This window comes from Mirounga angustirostris, unplaced genomic scaffold (assembly GCF_029215605.1).
Source record: "Mirounga angustirostris isolate CCGP_5_RB_7025 unplaced genomic scaffold, mMirAng1.0.hap1 SCAF_4, whole genome shotgun sequence".
NCBI lineage: Eukaryota > Metazoa > Chordata > Mammalia > Carnivora > Phocidae > Mirounga > Mirounga angustirostris.
In genome coordinates this window covers 178,918,076-178,933,875 of record NW_026991712.1, presented here as the reverse complement: position 1 = coordinate 178,933,875, position 15,800 = coordinate 178,918,076, and the positions used below count along the sequence as shown (strand labels likewise).

General features: G+C 45.0%; 1 protein-coding gene and 1 pseudogene across 5 annotated transcripts in view; one reads left to right on the top strand and one right to left on the bottom strand.

Moving 5' to 3' along the window:
• The window catches only part of LOC123860042 (protein DDI1 homolog 2), a 38,416-nt gene that overhangs the window by 4,394 nt on the left and 18,222 nt on the right, over positions 1-15,800 (top strand). For 2 of the 5 annotated variants that reach the window (XM_045898632.3, XM_045898636.3), the window contains exons 2-5: positions 3,527-3,656; positions 6,547-6,783; positions 8,592-8,718; positions 12,473-12,600. In XM_045898632.3, the coding sequence (XP_045754588.1) occupies positions 3,527-3,656; positions 6,547-6,783; positions 8,592-8,718; positions 12,473-12,600 (622 nt within the window). Of the gene's footprint in view, positions 1-2,173; positions 2,480-3,526; positions 3,657-6,546; positions 6,784-8,591; positions 8,719-12,472; positions 12,601-15,800 lie in introns of all 5 variants that reach the window. The other 3 variants (XM_064589884.1, XM_045898633.3, XM_064589885.1) reach the window with 3 other exon arrangements.
• Positions 11,959-12,380, bottom strand: LOC123860043 (ubiquitin-like; annotated as a pseudogene).

Genomic DNA, 15,800 nt, shown 5'->3' with positions numbered 1-15,800 from the left:
TGAGTCCAAAGATTTTGTGGCCAGTGTCTGGTCCTTACAGCTAGAAATGTATTGTTACGATTTCTGTTGATTGAAGGCTCTCATTCAGAGACCGGAAAACATTTGACATCATGCTTAAAGATCCCGGAGTTGTTTTAATTAGACTATTGTTGAATGTTGACTAAGAGGAGAATTCTGTCCGGAGGGCACCTCGTCTAGAATAAGTCCTTACAGGTGGACCAGTGCTGCACCTAAAGACTTGCAGCAGTATCAGTTTTCCTGTTGTATGTTTTATAACTGGCAAAACTAGAATTTTTAGCTTTGTGGCCTTTGAGTTGGGTGTTCTAGTAGAAAGTATCACCAGTGCTACTACTGAAACTCATTTTGTTTTGACCGGTAGAAATCTGAAACCATTGGTCTAATACACTTCTATTAGGCTGGAAGCTCATTCAGTTGTATTCTAGGACTTAAGTTATAAAATCATTGTCTTTCTTAGACTTTTAAACCCGTTTTAACAAAAAGAAATCATTTCTTTGTGGCAGTTATAATTTCGGTTAAGCTTTTGTTTATCTCCTTTGTGTCCTTGACTAAAATGGAGTACGCCCGCTGCTTTGTCAGTGTGAAAGATGTTTGCTCCTCACCCACATTTTCCAGTCTAGTATTTTTAGGAAATGGGGCAGATAGCAATATTCCACATTTCATGTATGGTTTGGTGGTAGTTATTACCTGGATCTTATTGTTAGATGAGGCTGTCTTACTTTAAAAAAAAAATTATATTGTCTGCTGAGGAAAGACTGTGTTAACTAACACTGTGGAGTGACATACAGCGTCTACAAGGTGGGAGTCCAAAGAGGGAGAAGTTGCTAGTGTTCGGGGCAGGGGTTACAGTGAGCAGTGGATAGGGTTTGCATCCCCCTGGTTAGTATAGGCCCTTATTGGACGGCTTTATAGCTCTTGTTCAGGTCACCAGCTGATTCACCAGTCCACTTTGGACTTACTGGGGAAGTTATATGTGGTCCTTAGGGAAGATTATATATGGGCTCTATAGTCAGGCAGACGTGGTTCCAGTCATAGTTCTCTTCTTAATAGCTGTGTGGTCTCAGGTCACCGAACTCTCTGTATCTGCTTCCCCGTCCATAAAATGGGACAAATAAGGCCCACCTCATAAAATGATTGACAATTCAATGAGAGGCTGTTGGTAAGTGGGAGACCGTGAGAACCCATTGTGATAGAAGTGCACGCAATGGTAGTGTTTTATTGTGGCCCTTCAGGCTGAAGAGATTTCAGCGATCTGGTGGACAGGAGCATCAAAATGCTCCTGAGGTTGATTTCCTATTGTAGATAAATGTTCTTTTATAAGTACAGTTAGAATGTGTCAGACTGTATCTCTAAATATACAGATAATTGAGTTTCTGAACCTGGAAAATTAAGGAGTGGGCCATGGACCACGTGGTCCCTTCATTGTGGTGGCTTCACAGTGTCGCTGCCGCCTTGTAAGAGCTGCCTGCGTGGCGTTTCTCTTGGCTTGCCTCTTCTTGCTGTACACCTCAACCCAGGACACTTGTCACTTCAGATTTCTAGTAGTTTTCCCGACAATCCCACAAGTTATGGTACGACTCTGAGGTGGTTATTGCAAACAGTCTGTGTTGATTCTCTTGTACCTTTATTGTGTGATATGTGCTTAAATAACAGAGAATAAGAGTGTGAATGGATTGAGGGAATGATAGTTGCAGTCTGTTGTAACATGTTTGAACTCTGTAGGTTGAGGGTAAGAACTAACATTACATTTTCTTTTTTTCTTTTTTTTTAAGATTTTATTTATTTATTTGACAGAGAGAGAGACAGCGAGGGAGGGAACACAAGCAGGGGGAGTGGGAGAGGAAGAAGCAAGCTCCTGGTGAGCAGGGAGCCCGATGTGGGGCTCGATCCCAGGACCCTGGAATCATGACCTGAGCCGAAGGCAGACGCTTAACAACTGAGCCACCCAGGTGCCCCTAACATTACATTTTCTAGTCACGTAGAGAACTTACAAAGTATCGTCAGCCCTACATACTCTGAAATCAGTTTTTTTGTGCATCCCCAGAAGTATTTGGTTTTGGAAATTCGGTTTCCTGTTCTGTTCCTCACATCAGTGCAAATTCTGCGAGCAGATGTGACAGATACTTTTTCCAAGTATAAATCCTGTATTTTTCAGGTTCTGTGTCAGGCAGTCTTACTATGAAAGCTTTGAGGACGCATGAGGAAACGCTGTAAAATGGTAGTGGAGCAGGAGGACCTGGAAGGGACAGCTGTAGTGATTCTCCAGTCCCAACTGCTTGCTTGACAAATGGGGAATGTGAAGCCTGGACCAGCTGAGTGACACGGCCACCGTCAGAGCCAGGACAGGACTCAGGCTCCTCAGTTTGCATGTGGCCTGGTGCAAAGCAAATCATTAGGGAGAAAAACCTTTCAAAGCCTGAGTTTATTCTGAATGCCCCTCTGGAGTATGTGATAGCTCAGGGTAGGTTTTATGTTCCTTCATGGTAAAATTACCCTATGCTCTTTGTGCCTTTGCTTTCTGCAGCGTGGTGTTTCATCTGCTTTTCTGCTGTCAGGTTTTCTTCAGTGTTTGATTGCATCTCGTAAAAATATTAGTAGTAGTAGTACATCCATGATGCTTTTTGCCATCTGTGTTTAGTTGTTCTTTTCTGAATTTCTTCCCCTTTCGTCTTCCACTCATAAGTGTGACCAAACTTTGGGAATGGTAGAAGAGAAGGAAGGATGCAGAACGGGTGGTATTTGGAAAACTTGTAGACTTGCCAGTGTGCAGGATCATTTAAAGGTGGACACACAGGGATGTCATGTCCAGCTTGGTGACTGTAATTAACAGTGCTGTATCACGTACTTGAAAGCTGTTAGGAGAGTAAATGTTAGAAGTTCTCATCTCACACACACACACACCCACACACACAAGGCATTTGAGATACGGAGAACAAAACAAAATCCTGTCCCCAAGTAGCTTACATTTTAGTGGGGCAGAAACACAATAAAGATTTATAATATGAGAGATGAGGGTATATTTTTAATAGAATGATGAGTGAAGGGCTCTGAAAAGGTAATGTTTGATCAGAGACCTTAAAAGAAATGACTGGGGAGCACCTGGCTGTCTCAGTTGGCAGAGCGTGCGACTCTTGATCTCAGGGTCGTGAGTTTGAGCCCCACATTGGGCACAGAGCCTACTTAAAAAAGAGATGACTGGGAAAAGAACATTCCTTAGGTAGAGAGAAGAGCAAGTGAAACAGTCCCAAGGGGGAAATTGATCATGTTATTTGGGGAACAGCAATTACAGTATGAGATGAAGTCAGAGGGAGAGCCAGGGGCCAAATGGTTTGGGCCTAGTAGGTAATGGGAAGGACTTGGGCTTTTATTCCAGGTGTGATAGGAAACCACTGGGGGGTTTTGAGCAGGGACTGATAATCAGATGAAAAGGGACGTTGTACGTAGTCTTCCTGCTTTGTGCCATGTTACTTCTCAGTGCTTTCTACCGTGCAATCTTTTCTGGTTGTAGATTGTCTATGCTGAAAGACCACTCACAGACAACCACAGATCGCTGGCTTCCTACGGCTTGAAAGATGGGGACGTTGTGATTTTACGGCAGAAGGAGAACGCCGACCCTCGACCTCCAGTGCAGTTCCCAAGTAAGACATCCTGACACCAGCATCAGGAGAGAGGGCGTAACACGGTGGGCCAGAGCTGTGGACTAGCTTCGGGTTCAGAGTGCAGGGGACAGGCTCTGACTGCCCCTTGGTTGCTTTGTAACCTTGGATGCATTAACTTCCCTACGTCCGGTTCATCACCAGCTGTAGGATAGGCTGTGGGAATAGTGCACGTGCAACCTTTGGCACACAGCATGTCCTCGATAAGTGTTTGCTTCCGTTGTTATCAATAATAACTTTATCCTTGGGAAGGACCTCGGAGGCCACCTCTGCCTGTGATTCCTGACTAACTTTTGCTACTCCGTGTCCGGCCCTCGGCTAGCAGGCCTGTGTGGAGCAGTCAGCCAGGCGTTTGTACCCACGTTGCATGGGGCTCATCACTGTTGTGGGGGAAGAGATTCCTCTTTATGATTTGTTACCACTAATAGATGAAGCTCTGATTTTAAGTAATGTCTTCAGTGTTACATAGCTAATAAGTAAGGGCATGGGAACAAAAATGTGGTACTTTTTCCATTATACTGAGCTTTAGGAGCATTAAGCAGCCGGACCACCAAATTCTGTTCCTTCCCCACTGGCCGTGTTAATCACATGAAAGGAAGCTGTTGTCTATGTTGATGTTCCATCCAGATGAGGTGTTTATAATCTGGAATCTGTGCATTGGGATTTAGAACATTTCTGTGTCCCTGAAATAATCACAGAATTGCGTGGCTGTGAGCTCATGTGCACTTAATGGGGAGAGGATCTGTAGCTTTCTTCAGATACTCAGAGGGGTTCATGATCTGTAGAAAGTTGACAAGGTTCTGAGGTGGAACTGTTTGATGAAATGTAATAGTGTTTTCCATTCCCTGCTATTTTCAGATAGATTTCTTTAAACAGTGTTTAGTCTTTAGGTTGGCTGGTTTTATAGTTTGTGGTAACAGCTGACGGGTGTCTGGGTGAGGATGATACACTCCAGCTTAGAACACGAGTTTCTAGTCAGCCTGAGACTGGGGCTGTAAGAGACCATCATGCACTGTTCCTCCCAGGTCGGGGTTACACGAGTCCCTCCGGGCTACTGTTAAACTTGAGAAAGAGTTGTGATTCGAACGTGCCAGTCAACAAAAACCAAGTCTTCCTTTGGTTAATTTGGTGAAATTGTTAGTTCTGGAGATTCACTGTTTTTTTGTTTTGTTTTGTTTTTTCTGTACTGTCCCATGTGGACAAGAGAGCCAGCAGGTGGGGGAGGGGAGGTGATCTCTTCTATCAGGTAAACCGGTTTCTCAGAATTACTCTGAAGCGAATGGACTCTCAAGATAAGTGTAACAGGGCTAGAGATAAAATTTCTTGACCCACAGAGAAGGCCCGCCCCTGTGTTTTGCTGGTTGGTATAGATTAACTCCCTCATACACGTACACGCACACATACACATTTACTAGCTGCCGGCTCAGGTCCGTTTGAAGAAAGTGTCTAGTTTGAACCCGTGCTAAGAGGCAGAAACTGAATTTAAGGAATTTAAGGATTCCCTTCTTCTATTGATGTCCCATAAGCTTCAGCATGGCCTCAGACTTGGGACAGGAGTGACCATCAGATACATTTTTGGGATTGAGGAGATGCAGATTCACTCAGTTCTAGCCCCCCATTCTGGCTCTGCTCTACTTTTTCTTTGCTAAGGTAAAACTCCTTTTTAAGTAATAGCTTTATTGAGATATCATTCATATACCATACAATTCACTCATTTATAGGGTACAGTTCATTGATTTTTAGTATATTCCAAGTTGTGCAGCCATTACTACAATCAATTGTAGCACATTTTCATCACCTTAAAAATAAACTCTACCTATTAACAGTTATTCCCCATCTGCCTCCAAGCCTCCTGGCCCTAGGCAGCCATCAGTCTACTTCCTGTCTCTGTGTATTTTCCTATTCTGGACATTTCATATAAATGGAATCATACAATATGTGGGTCCTTTGTGTAAGGCTCCCTTTTATTTTCCTTTCATTTTAATAAGGTCAGCTCAGCCTGGATTATAGAACCTGGGAGTTGTAGCCTCTAAATCTGTTCTATCTTTTGGTGACCTCAGCACTGAGAACCTGAGCATGTTACTTTTCTTCTGTTTGTCTCTCCTGTAAAATGATTATACCTGCTAGCTCCCCAGGGGTGTAAGAGTTAGCAGTGATGCACAGAGTGAAAGTGTAAATTCCAAGAATGAATGTGTTTAGCAGAGATTTGTAGAATTTTACATCTAAAATTGATGCAGTTCCCTTGGTTTGTATAGTATTCTTTACCTAAGGCGTGCAGGCTCTTTGAAACATGTCAAAGTGGACTGGGATTTTTCTCAAGAATTACATCCAGAATTATGTGATTATGTATATTGAGACTAACTTTAATGTTTTAAAAACAAATAAGTAGGGGCACCTGGGTGGCTCAGTCGTTGAGCGTCTGCCTTCGGCTCAGGTCATGATCCCAGGGTCCTGGGATCGAGTCCCCACATCCGGCTCCCTGCTCGGCGGGGGGCCTGCTTCTCCCTCTCCCACTCCCCCTGCTTGTGTTCCCTCTCTCACCGTGTCTCTCTCTGTCAAGTAAATAAATAAAATCTTGAAAACACACACACACAAATAAGTAAAAACTTGTCATCTCTTCTGGGATAGTGTATGAGCCAAAAATCTAGGATTACTACCATTGTCAGCACCCCTTTTCTGTTCTTACCTGTGGGTTCTCTCGGACTGCTGTCTTTATATTCAGTCAGTTGAGAGAGAGAGCAGGGGAAGGGTCAAATGTCTGCAGTTACCATTTCCTACATGCCATGTACCAGCATATGTTCCGCTGTTCCCTTCAAATGCTTGTTTTTATGGAGTCACTGGAAGTAAACTTTGAACCGATTTTCCCCAACAGACTTACCCCGAATAGACTTCCGTAGTATAGCCGTGCCTGGCACGTCAGGCTCCCGGCAGCGCCAGCCACCAGGAGCACAGCAGTCCCACTCATCTCCTGGAGACATAGCTTCATCTCCTCAGGGCTTGGACAATCCAGCCTTGCTCCGAGACATGTTGCTGGCCAACCCCCATGAGCTGTCCTTGCTGAAGGAACGCAATCCGCCCCTGGCAGATGCTCTGCTCAGTGGAGACCTTGGTAAGCTTATAAATACGGAAGACTGTCAAGCTGACCTGAGGGGCAGCAGTCCTGTCGCGGTGTGTGTGGAGAAACTCGAGCAACTGGTGTGTTCGACCCACCGCGTCACATGGTTTCTTGCACCTACCTGTTGCTCTCTAGGTTGCTCTCTGAGTCGATTGGCAGTAGAGAGAGAATTTTACAACTGCGTAGAGTTCTGAAATCCAGCTTGGCCAGCCCCTTCCACTGACTTTTTTTTTTTCCAAATTATTTTCACAGTGCATAATCTAGGTGCTGATATTTTAACCTGTTTAGTTAAACCCTCAGTCTGAGTGCGCTAGTAAGCCAGCTTGCTGCCAGGTGAAATGCTTTTAGTTACAGAAAACATGTCCAGTGCCATCAGCCTGTATGGGAAAATGGAACCCAACCCCTTTATTTTCACCCGCCCCAAGTTTAATGAGAGTGGGGTTGTTGCCAACAGTTTGCTTGGAGCTGTATTTGAGCCATTCTTACATTAAACAGAACGCTTATTTTTAGTCAGCTTCATGAATAAAGTTTTTCTCTGTAAATTTCTCTAGTTTTACTCTTGGGCTTATGAAATGGTACTGATTAAATTTTAAAATATAACAGACACTTAATAGCTCATTCTTCAGTTGACCATTTTTAAAATCGAGGTAATAATTACCTAACAGAAATGCACAGATTTTAAGTATACAGTTCACTGAGTTTTGGCAAACTCATGTAGCCACCACCCTAGTCAAGATACAGAACATTTTTCTCACTCCAGAAGTTCCAGTATATTCTCTGCAACAAGTCAGTTACGGGCTACTGCCATTCTGATAATCATGGTTTTGATCTTCACATAAATGGAATCATATACTATGTCCTCTCTGATGTCAGGCTTCTTTTGCTCAACTTAATGTGTTTTAGATTCATTCATGGTGTGTGTATTAATAGTTCCTATGACCATTATTTTGGTGTCTTTAATTTCTTATGTAGCAGATCTAGTCACCAAAGACCACAATGATGACATGTTTACGTTTATACACTTATATGCACCCCCATTTAAGAAATAGCAAAATTAAGGTGATTCTTGTAACATACATTTTAAAGCAAGCAATATTTTCTCTTTACTCATTTCCCTATTACTCATCACGTTAGCTAGGTAGGCTAACAGTAGTTTGCATTTAACTTACCTGGCTTAAGGCAGAGGGTGTTATAAAGGGAATGAAACTAGAAGAGGAGAAACAGGGTTGTAGTGCACTGTTTTTTTGTTTGACTTTTGTTTTTTAATTGAACTGTAGTTGACACACGGTGTTACCCTAGTTCCATGTGTACCACATAGTGATTCATCCAGTCTGTGCCTTATGCTGTGCTCACCCCAGGCGCACCATTTGTCACCGCACAAATGCTATTACAGTACCGTTGACTACATTCCCTGTTGTCGTGCTCTGTTTTATTTCTAGGTAGCAGGTTCATAAGAGCGGCCGGGGAGGAGAGTAGTGCAGCCATTTACCTGCCACACAGATAGTCATTCCCGCTGATTTCAGTCCAAGTGTTGTTATCTCTGGGTAGAAACAATACGATGGATAACTCCTTACAGGAAGAAATGATTTTTGCCAAGACTTGATGTCCTTATACTAAATTTGGGTGACGTCGTCTTGCCTCAGAAAATAGCAAGTAAATGTAATTGCTCACTTAAAATAATTCTTAGGGTTCCTTTCTGCATCTCTTCACAGTTGTATCTTGAGAAACGATTTGATCTGGAAACGTACTAATAAAGAACGGAAATGGGGTGGTACTGAAGACTTTCCCCCTTATTTTTGTAGAGAAATTTTCTAGGGTCCTGGTGGAGCAGCAGCAGGACCGAGCCCGGAGAGAGCAAGAAAGGATTCGTCTCTTTGCTGCCGACCCTTTTGATCTTGAAGCTCAGGCAAAAATAGAAGAAGATATAAGGTAATGACCCTTTACCTGAAGAGCGAGCTTTAGAGAATCCAGAGTTCCCGAATGACAGGTGACGCACAGGTGACCCGGTATCAGTTGGGCGTCTGCTCTGAAGCAGCGTCCTTGTTTTGTATCTGAGCGCAGCGTCAGCCTTTTCGGTCATTCTCTCCTCTTCTGTTTTCCCCGCATGTTGATTCAACATTACAAACCTAACTCAATGGCTTTCTCTTCTAAAACTTGAATGAAAACTCCAGGACCAGCCCACAGTGCACCATCAAAGCAGCTGCAGGTAGATGACCCCGGGGCTGAGCAGAAGCCTCAGCTTGGTGAGACTGTTAGGCTGCCTGACTGGAATCTGAGTCCTTAGACATAACGCGGGAGCCCTAATTAAACCCGGGCTTGAGCATGATTGAATTAGAGAGAGCTCTGGACAGATGGAACCCTGTAGTCCTGAGTCTGTTCTCCTCCTGCAGTTCTTGCCCTGGCCTCAGTGGATAAACTGCCTGCCGGACACTTTTCCAGCCCCAGCGTCTCTAACGCTGTTGTTCTCACGTGGGGCTACGTTAAAATCACAAAAGAAGCTTTAAAAATGAAGATGCTTGTGCTTCACTCCCAAATCTGCTAGATCAGAATCTTAAGAGGTGGGGCCAGGGCAGGTACAGTGATGCTAAGGCCAGCCTGGGCCACATTTCTGGTCATGAGCAAGATGCTCTCCAGTCCCTTAGAATGAAGGAACAGCTTCCTATCCCTCCACCCCATTCAGTTTTTGTTGCGAATGGTTAAGGCCTTAGTTCTTCCCCCACCTTATCCACCATCTCGGTTTTCTGCGGTTAACTGTAGTCCAGAAGCAGATAGATCAGAAGATCAGTGGTAGCCTAATACCACGTCACAAAACCTCTGTCATTCACCTCACTTCATCTTATTACGTAGGCATTTTATCACCTAACATCATCATGAGAAGGGTGAGTACAGTACAATGAGATGTTTTGAGAGAGACCGCATTCACATGTTTATTACAGGATATTATAATTATTTTATTATTGTTGCTTCTATCTTACTATGCTCCACTGATAAATGGTTTATCATAGGTATGTATACACAGGAAAAAACATAGTATGTATAGGATTTGGTACTCTTTGTGGTTTCGGGCATCCCCTGGGGGTCATGGAATGTATCCCTTGCAGAGAAGGGGGGACTGCTGTATAACTAAGAAGAACTATGTTCTTCGTTGTCATAATCTTTTGTTACTCGAATGAAGCCCAACTTGGTCATTATATTATACGGTCAGCTTGGAACCTTACAGCGGTTATTTTATTTCTTGTTTCTCTAACTACATTTGAAATCAGGGAAATTTAAATTGTATGTCAGAATCGGTTGTCAGCTCCAAGCCATTCGTGTTCTTGTTGATGAAGTGCCCCCATTAATTGCATCAGTATATTAGTATATGAATATCTTTGAAAAAGCATCTCACTAGTTAAATCTACCCAGCGAAACAGGAAGAAATTTGTGTTCTCTGAACTAGACCCCACTGCAGCTCTAAGGGAACCTGACATAATTCTCAAGAATAGACGTGTTCAACCCAGAAAGTGGGAGGGAGAGTGGAGAGGCATCGTGGCCAAACCCTGACCTGCCCTGCGGGCAGAGTGGCAGTGAGATGAGGCATATTCGTGTGGCCCATGGGGGGGCCAGGGGAGATTAAGGAAATAGGGTAATGTGTACACTCTTAAAAAAAGAAGACCTTGTGCCTCTCAAGAGACTCTCGACATATAGGGCCCAGAATAGCCAGAGTGACTGGTATTATCTCAGAATCTGATTTTGCTGAAATTTATCTTGGTTGCAGTCAATGCAAGGTCAGGAGTGTACAACTAATTTTAGTTCATTTCTAAATTTACGAATGTGGCATAAGAGAAAAGCTGTGTAATTCTGTCAGATGCCTCCTCAAGTTTTATTTGGTTCGCTGCACCAGTGATTACTCAGGGTATATGTACACTGGGGTAGAATAGCTTGCATATTTCCCTGACTAAATTGAACAAGTGTGCCTTTGATTTCCTGGAAAGTTTCATGTATTATTAGAGAATGGCTGATAAAATCATGAGTTCAGTTGAGGTAGAGTATTACTACGAAAAGGACAGGCACTACAAGTTAGAGCAGGGTCAGCCAGAGAGGAACTATTTTAGGGTTTGCAGGCCCCGCTGTCTCTGTCGCGAGGCTGGCTTAAGCCAGTGCTGGTACTGGAGCGGCCATACGTAATGCGACAGCCCAGAAGCGAGCGTGCAGCTGCGCTCCCGTAGAAGTTTGTCTGCACAAACGGGTGGCGGTCTGTGGTTGTAGTTTATCCCCAGTCTGGGGCCCTGTCCGTTCGTGTCTCAGGCTTCAGGCACGTCGCGCAGCCCCTGCCCTCGTTCCCACTAACGTCCGTAGTGTTCGCTAACTGCGCAGTGGCGGCGGCGTAGCCAGTGAGGTTTATCCGAGGCACAGGTTTTCAGGAGGAGGTTGGGAATGAAGGCATGAGATGTTGGAGTAAGCTAGAACCCTCTTTTATATCCTTTTCTCACGTGGGAATTAGAGTATGTTTGATGTTTGAAGGAACGGTTTGACGGACCACATGAGCTGTGATGTGTGCGTGTGTGTGGTTTTCTAAGTGACAGCGGTAACTAGAGAGACGCACGCATTGGCTGGGCATCTGCGCTTGTGCCATCACCGTGTTCTAGATGCTCTCCGCCTCGTAGCCGCACTACAGCAGGGGTCGTCACCTCCCTCACAGGTAGAAAACCCAGTCTCGGGAGTTAAGCAGAGACACAGCACAGTTAACACCCATGTATTGCATTTGCCAACTATTTCTAAGGCACTGGGCATAGGAAATGTACCCAGATACCCAGTAAATCCCCCGTTAAAATTGAAGCATTCGTGAAATTCTCGCATTCTACAGAATTGAAAGGTTGTGACCCTTACTCTCCAGAGGTTTATCTTCCTGTGTCTGAGCTCATAAAGGGAGCAGAACTGTTTGGCATGAGAAAGCCATGTGTATGCCTTTCGATTTTCTGCCGGCTGCATCTCTGCCTCACCTGTTGCCCAAGAGACCGGTTTCCATTTCCATGACTCAGCTGCCGTAACAGGGGCAAAAGAGGTGTACAGCTCTGTTGGGGTTTTTTCCCTCCAGTCTGTGAAAGGGAAAGCATGGAGGCTCCAAGGCCTTGGGGGCTCAGGCAGGAGGCTGCCCTGCAGGCAAAGGAGGAGCAGATGGGAGGGGCCTTATTTGGCCTTCTTGGGGTGCGGGCGGTTGGTGTGGCCGTGCTTCTTCCCAAGGCAGTTGATAGCGCAGGAGTGTGGGCAAGCAAAGCAGTGGTGGCAGATGATCTTGTCGCAGTTTTATTTCTGGGCCAGTTGGCTGAGGGAAGGCTCCATGGTGCCACCCCACAGGCAAAGCACCAAGTGCAGGGTGAGCTCTTCCTGGATATTGTAGTCTGAGAGAGTGCGGCCATCCTTCAGCGGTTTGCCCACGAAAATCAGACACTGCTGGTCAGGTGGGACGCTCTCCTTATCTTGGATTTTGGCTTTGACATTCTCTCACTGGTGTCACTGGGCTCAACCTCCAGGTTGATGGTCTTGCCTGTCAGGGTCTTCGCGAAGATCGGCATCTCTGCATCTGCCGCTCAGCCGCCTTGTTGAAGAGAAAGCCAAGCCTGTTTTTAATATTGTGACTTTGAAACAGATTTCCCTTCCTGGAAATAATGATTTTACTGTACTTGGTTTTGGTTTGTTACAGGCAACAGAACATTGAGGAAAACATGACAATAGCTATGGAAGAGGCTCCTGAAAGTTTTGGTCAAGTGGTGATGCTTTATATTAACTGCAAAGTGAATGGACATCCTGTGAAAGCCTTTGTTGACTCAGGTGACGTCTCCAGCTCAGTCTCTCCATCTGCCCGACATTCTGACCTGACACAGGGAGAAGGGGAGCCTGGTGCCTGTTAAAGCTGGCAGGAGTCTTCTGGACTGCTAACAAGCCTGGGGGTTACTTCACTTGCCACTCTTGTTGTTTGTTTGTTTGTAACAGGTTTATTTCTTAATCGTTTCTTAACTGGATTTGTATTTTGCAGTATGTCCTTTATCTTCCTACCTTCCTTTATTTGGCATCCTGAATTTTTAGGATACCTCTGTAAGAAATTTGGGAATAAATGGGCTTAGGAGAAGGAGCTGTAAGAAGCAACTGTATAGAGTGTACATCAAATATCTCAGCATGGTCTGTGTGGCATCACTTTGCCAGGAGCTATGAGGAGTCGAAGCATGTATTGAATCAGGGCTCTTGCCCTTAAAGAACTTAGCAGCCAGGTCAGGAGACAGGGAGTTTCCCTCTTGAGGATTTAAATAATCCCTGTGCCAGCCGGCACCTTTCCTCACAGTAATAACTCTGCTTTTTAGGAAGACCGCACACAACACCGTGTCTTAATTCTGTGTAGCTCACCCAGACTCTAAGATAGGATGAGTCCTAGAATAGTAAAAGGCCCTGTTCAAGGAACATTTTCCTCCATTTGTTCATCCACAATTATTTGAGCACATGCTAGGTTTTACCTGCCATTAGGTGTTTGTATCTTGAGATGCATACATTCCTGGGAGAAGCACATTTGCTGATTATTCGGTTTAAAAAATGTCCGTTGAGGGGCGCCCGGGTTGCTCAGTCGTTAAGCGTCTGCCTTCGGCTCAGGTCATGATCCCAGGGTCCTGGGATTGAGCCCCACAACGGGCTCCCTGCTCGGCAGGAAGCCTGCTTCTCCCTCTCCCACTCTCCCTGCTTGTGTTCCCTCTCTGGCTGTGTCTCTCTCTGTCAAATAAATAAAATCTAAAAAAAAAAAAAGTCCGTTGAATGCTGTAGGCAGGGCACTTGTGCTGAGTGTTTGGGAGTAAAACTCACTAACTGGAGCTTCATGGGGCTCCTCTGAGTGAGAGACAAATACCTATGTAAGAGACCCTAATAGTAACACTCAACATTTACTGAGCCCTTACTTTGTGCCAAGCACCAGGTGCTTAATATAAATCATCTTAATTTCACTTAATCCTCAGGTTATCCCTATGAGCCGTGTTCAACTACTAACCCTATTTTGTAGATGAGAGAACTGAGAGAGGTGATGTCATTCTTTAGGTAGACAGAGTTCACGAGTAGTGGACTTTGGATTCAGCCCCAGATCTGTTTGATGCCACAACTCAGTGACCACAAAAATCAGATGCATGTTGGATAGCCATCGAGACCACATTCTCCCTCTGACTGGGGTGCTCAGGCATGGCTTCCCCACAGAACGGTTATCTGAACTGCCCTGCCTGCACGGGCAGGGGAAGGGGCTTCTAGCCGAGGCTTGAGAAAAGGCAGGAGAATTGCGAAAGGAGCCCTTTCTTGTCTTGGGCTCGCTTACGTTACAACAATAAGTAGCTTTGGTGGAGTAGAGTGGGGAGAGAGGAAGAGAAGAGATTGCCTTCTCCAATTTTCTTTTCCTTCATTTTTGCTGGGCCTTCTTGAATCTAACCTTCCTCAAATGCCAAGAGCTTTCAGTGCCCATAAAGCGTAAGGTGCCTAATGAGTAAAACGAACAGGAAGTGTTGGAATTGAACGAGAGGGGAGATCACTGGGCAAGGCTGATCAGCTGGGGAGGAGGCGGGGTTTGAGCTGGACCTTACCGCCTAAGTGGAGTTCAGAGAAAGTGAAGGCGGGGGAGGGGGGCACTCTGCAGTAGGGTCAGCGGGAGTAAGAGGCAGAGGGAGCAACTTGGTCCTGTCCAAGTGGAGGGTTTAGAACAGTCAGAGTATGGGGCTGATAGATGCATCTCTTCGGGCTGGTATAAAAGAATACCACTGACTGGGGGGTTTATGAACACCGGTTTATTTCTCATAGTTCTGGAGGCTGGGAATCCAGGACGAAGGTGCGGGCAAGTGCGGTGTCTGCTGAGGACCCACTTCCTCCGTCCCAGACATTCATCTTCTCAGTGTCCTCACATGGCAGAAAGGGTGAGGGAGCTGTCTGGGGGCTCTTGTGTAAGGATGCTCGTCCCATTCCCAAGGATTTCACCTCTGTGACCTACTCATCTCCTGAAGGCCCCACCTCCTAATGCAATCACATTAGGAATGTGATGGTTTCAACAAAGGAGGTTTGGAGGGACACAGACATCCTGTCTGGAGCAGCAGGAAGCAGTCTGGCCAGGATGAGGTAGACTCTGAAACTGTGGCAGGTGGTTTGAAGCTAATCTTACAAAGAGGAGGAGCCATCGAGGATTTTTGAGCAGATGAGTAAGTGATCTGAAGATCATATTTGAGGAAGACTGACAACAGTGACAGATCTGGAAAATTCTGTATCCCTCAGAGTCAGAACTATTCCCTTGCTTTAAATTATACCTCCACAGAGTGGTTTGGAAACCAGAGAAATTGTCCACCAGCGAGGGGAATAGGGTGTAAGCTGGGCTGATTGCTATAGTTAGAAGAAGGAAGGTCAGAAATAGAAATTGCATAAAACTTATTCACAGGGTTGGAGCAGAGTTTGAGAGTGGGGAGAAGGCTAAAAGACAAGGAGTCACAAGTACGAAGTTTGTGTTGCAAGAAAGTAACTTCATTGCTAAGGAGAGAAATCCAAAGTGAGAATTACTTGGGGGAGAAAGGGTTTAATACCTGTTGGCTTGGAGATGGAAATGTCGAGCACACAGACGTGTAGACTAGAGTCTTGGGAAAGATTAGGACCATAGGGGAAAACAGAGATATGTCTGTCTCCTGCACGGGCCTGCTTCAGCTGCATGGGTGAATACACGCAAGAAAAGACCCTAACTGCCCTCTTTGCCAGAGTGTGATTGTTGGCGCAGAGAGGGGGAGTTCAGTTCGTATTTATTTGAGAGACTGCAGGTTTTACCTAGTAAATTATAGTGTCCCAAAGTTTGAAATAAAAATAATCTGATAAGATGTTTAGAGGTACTTGGTGAAGATGGATCTGACTGTAAAGTAGTGCTTAACTTAGCATTTCCATCTGTAGATATGGTTTGACTTTCTGAAAGTCCTCTCCAGGTAGTTTTGCTTTCTGTCGGTAAAGTTTGAAAATGTCTTCCAATTATTACATTTAAA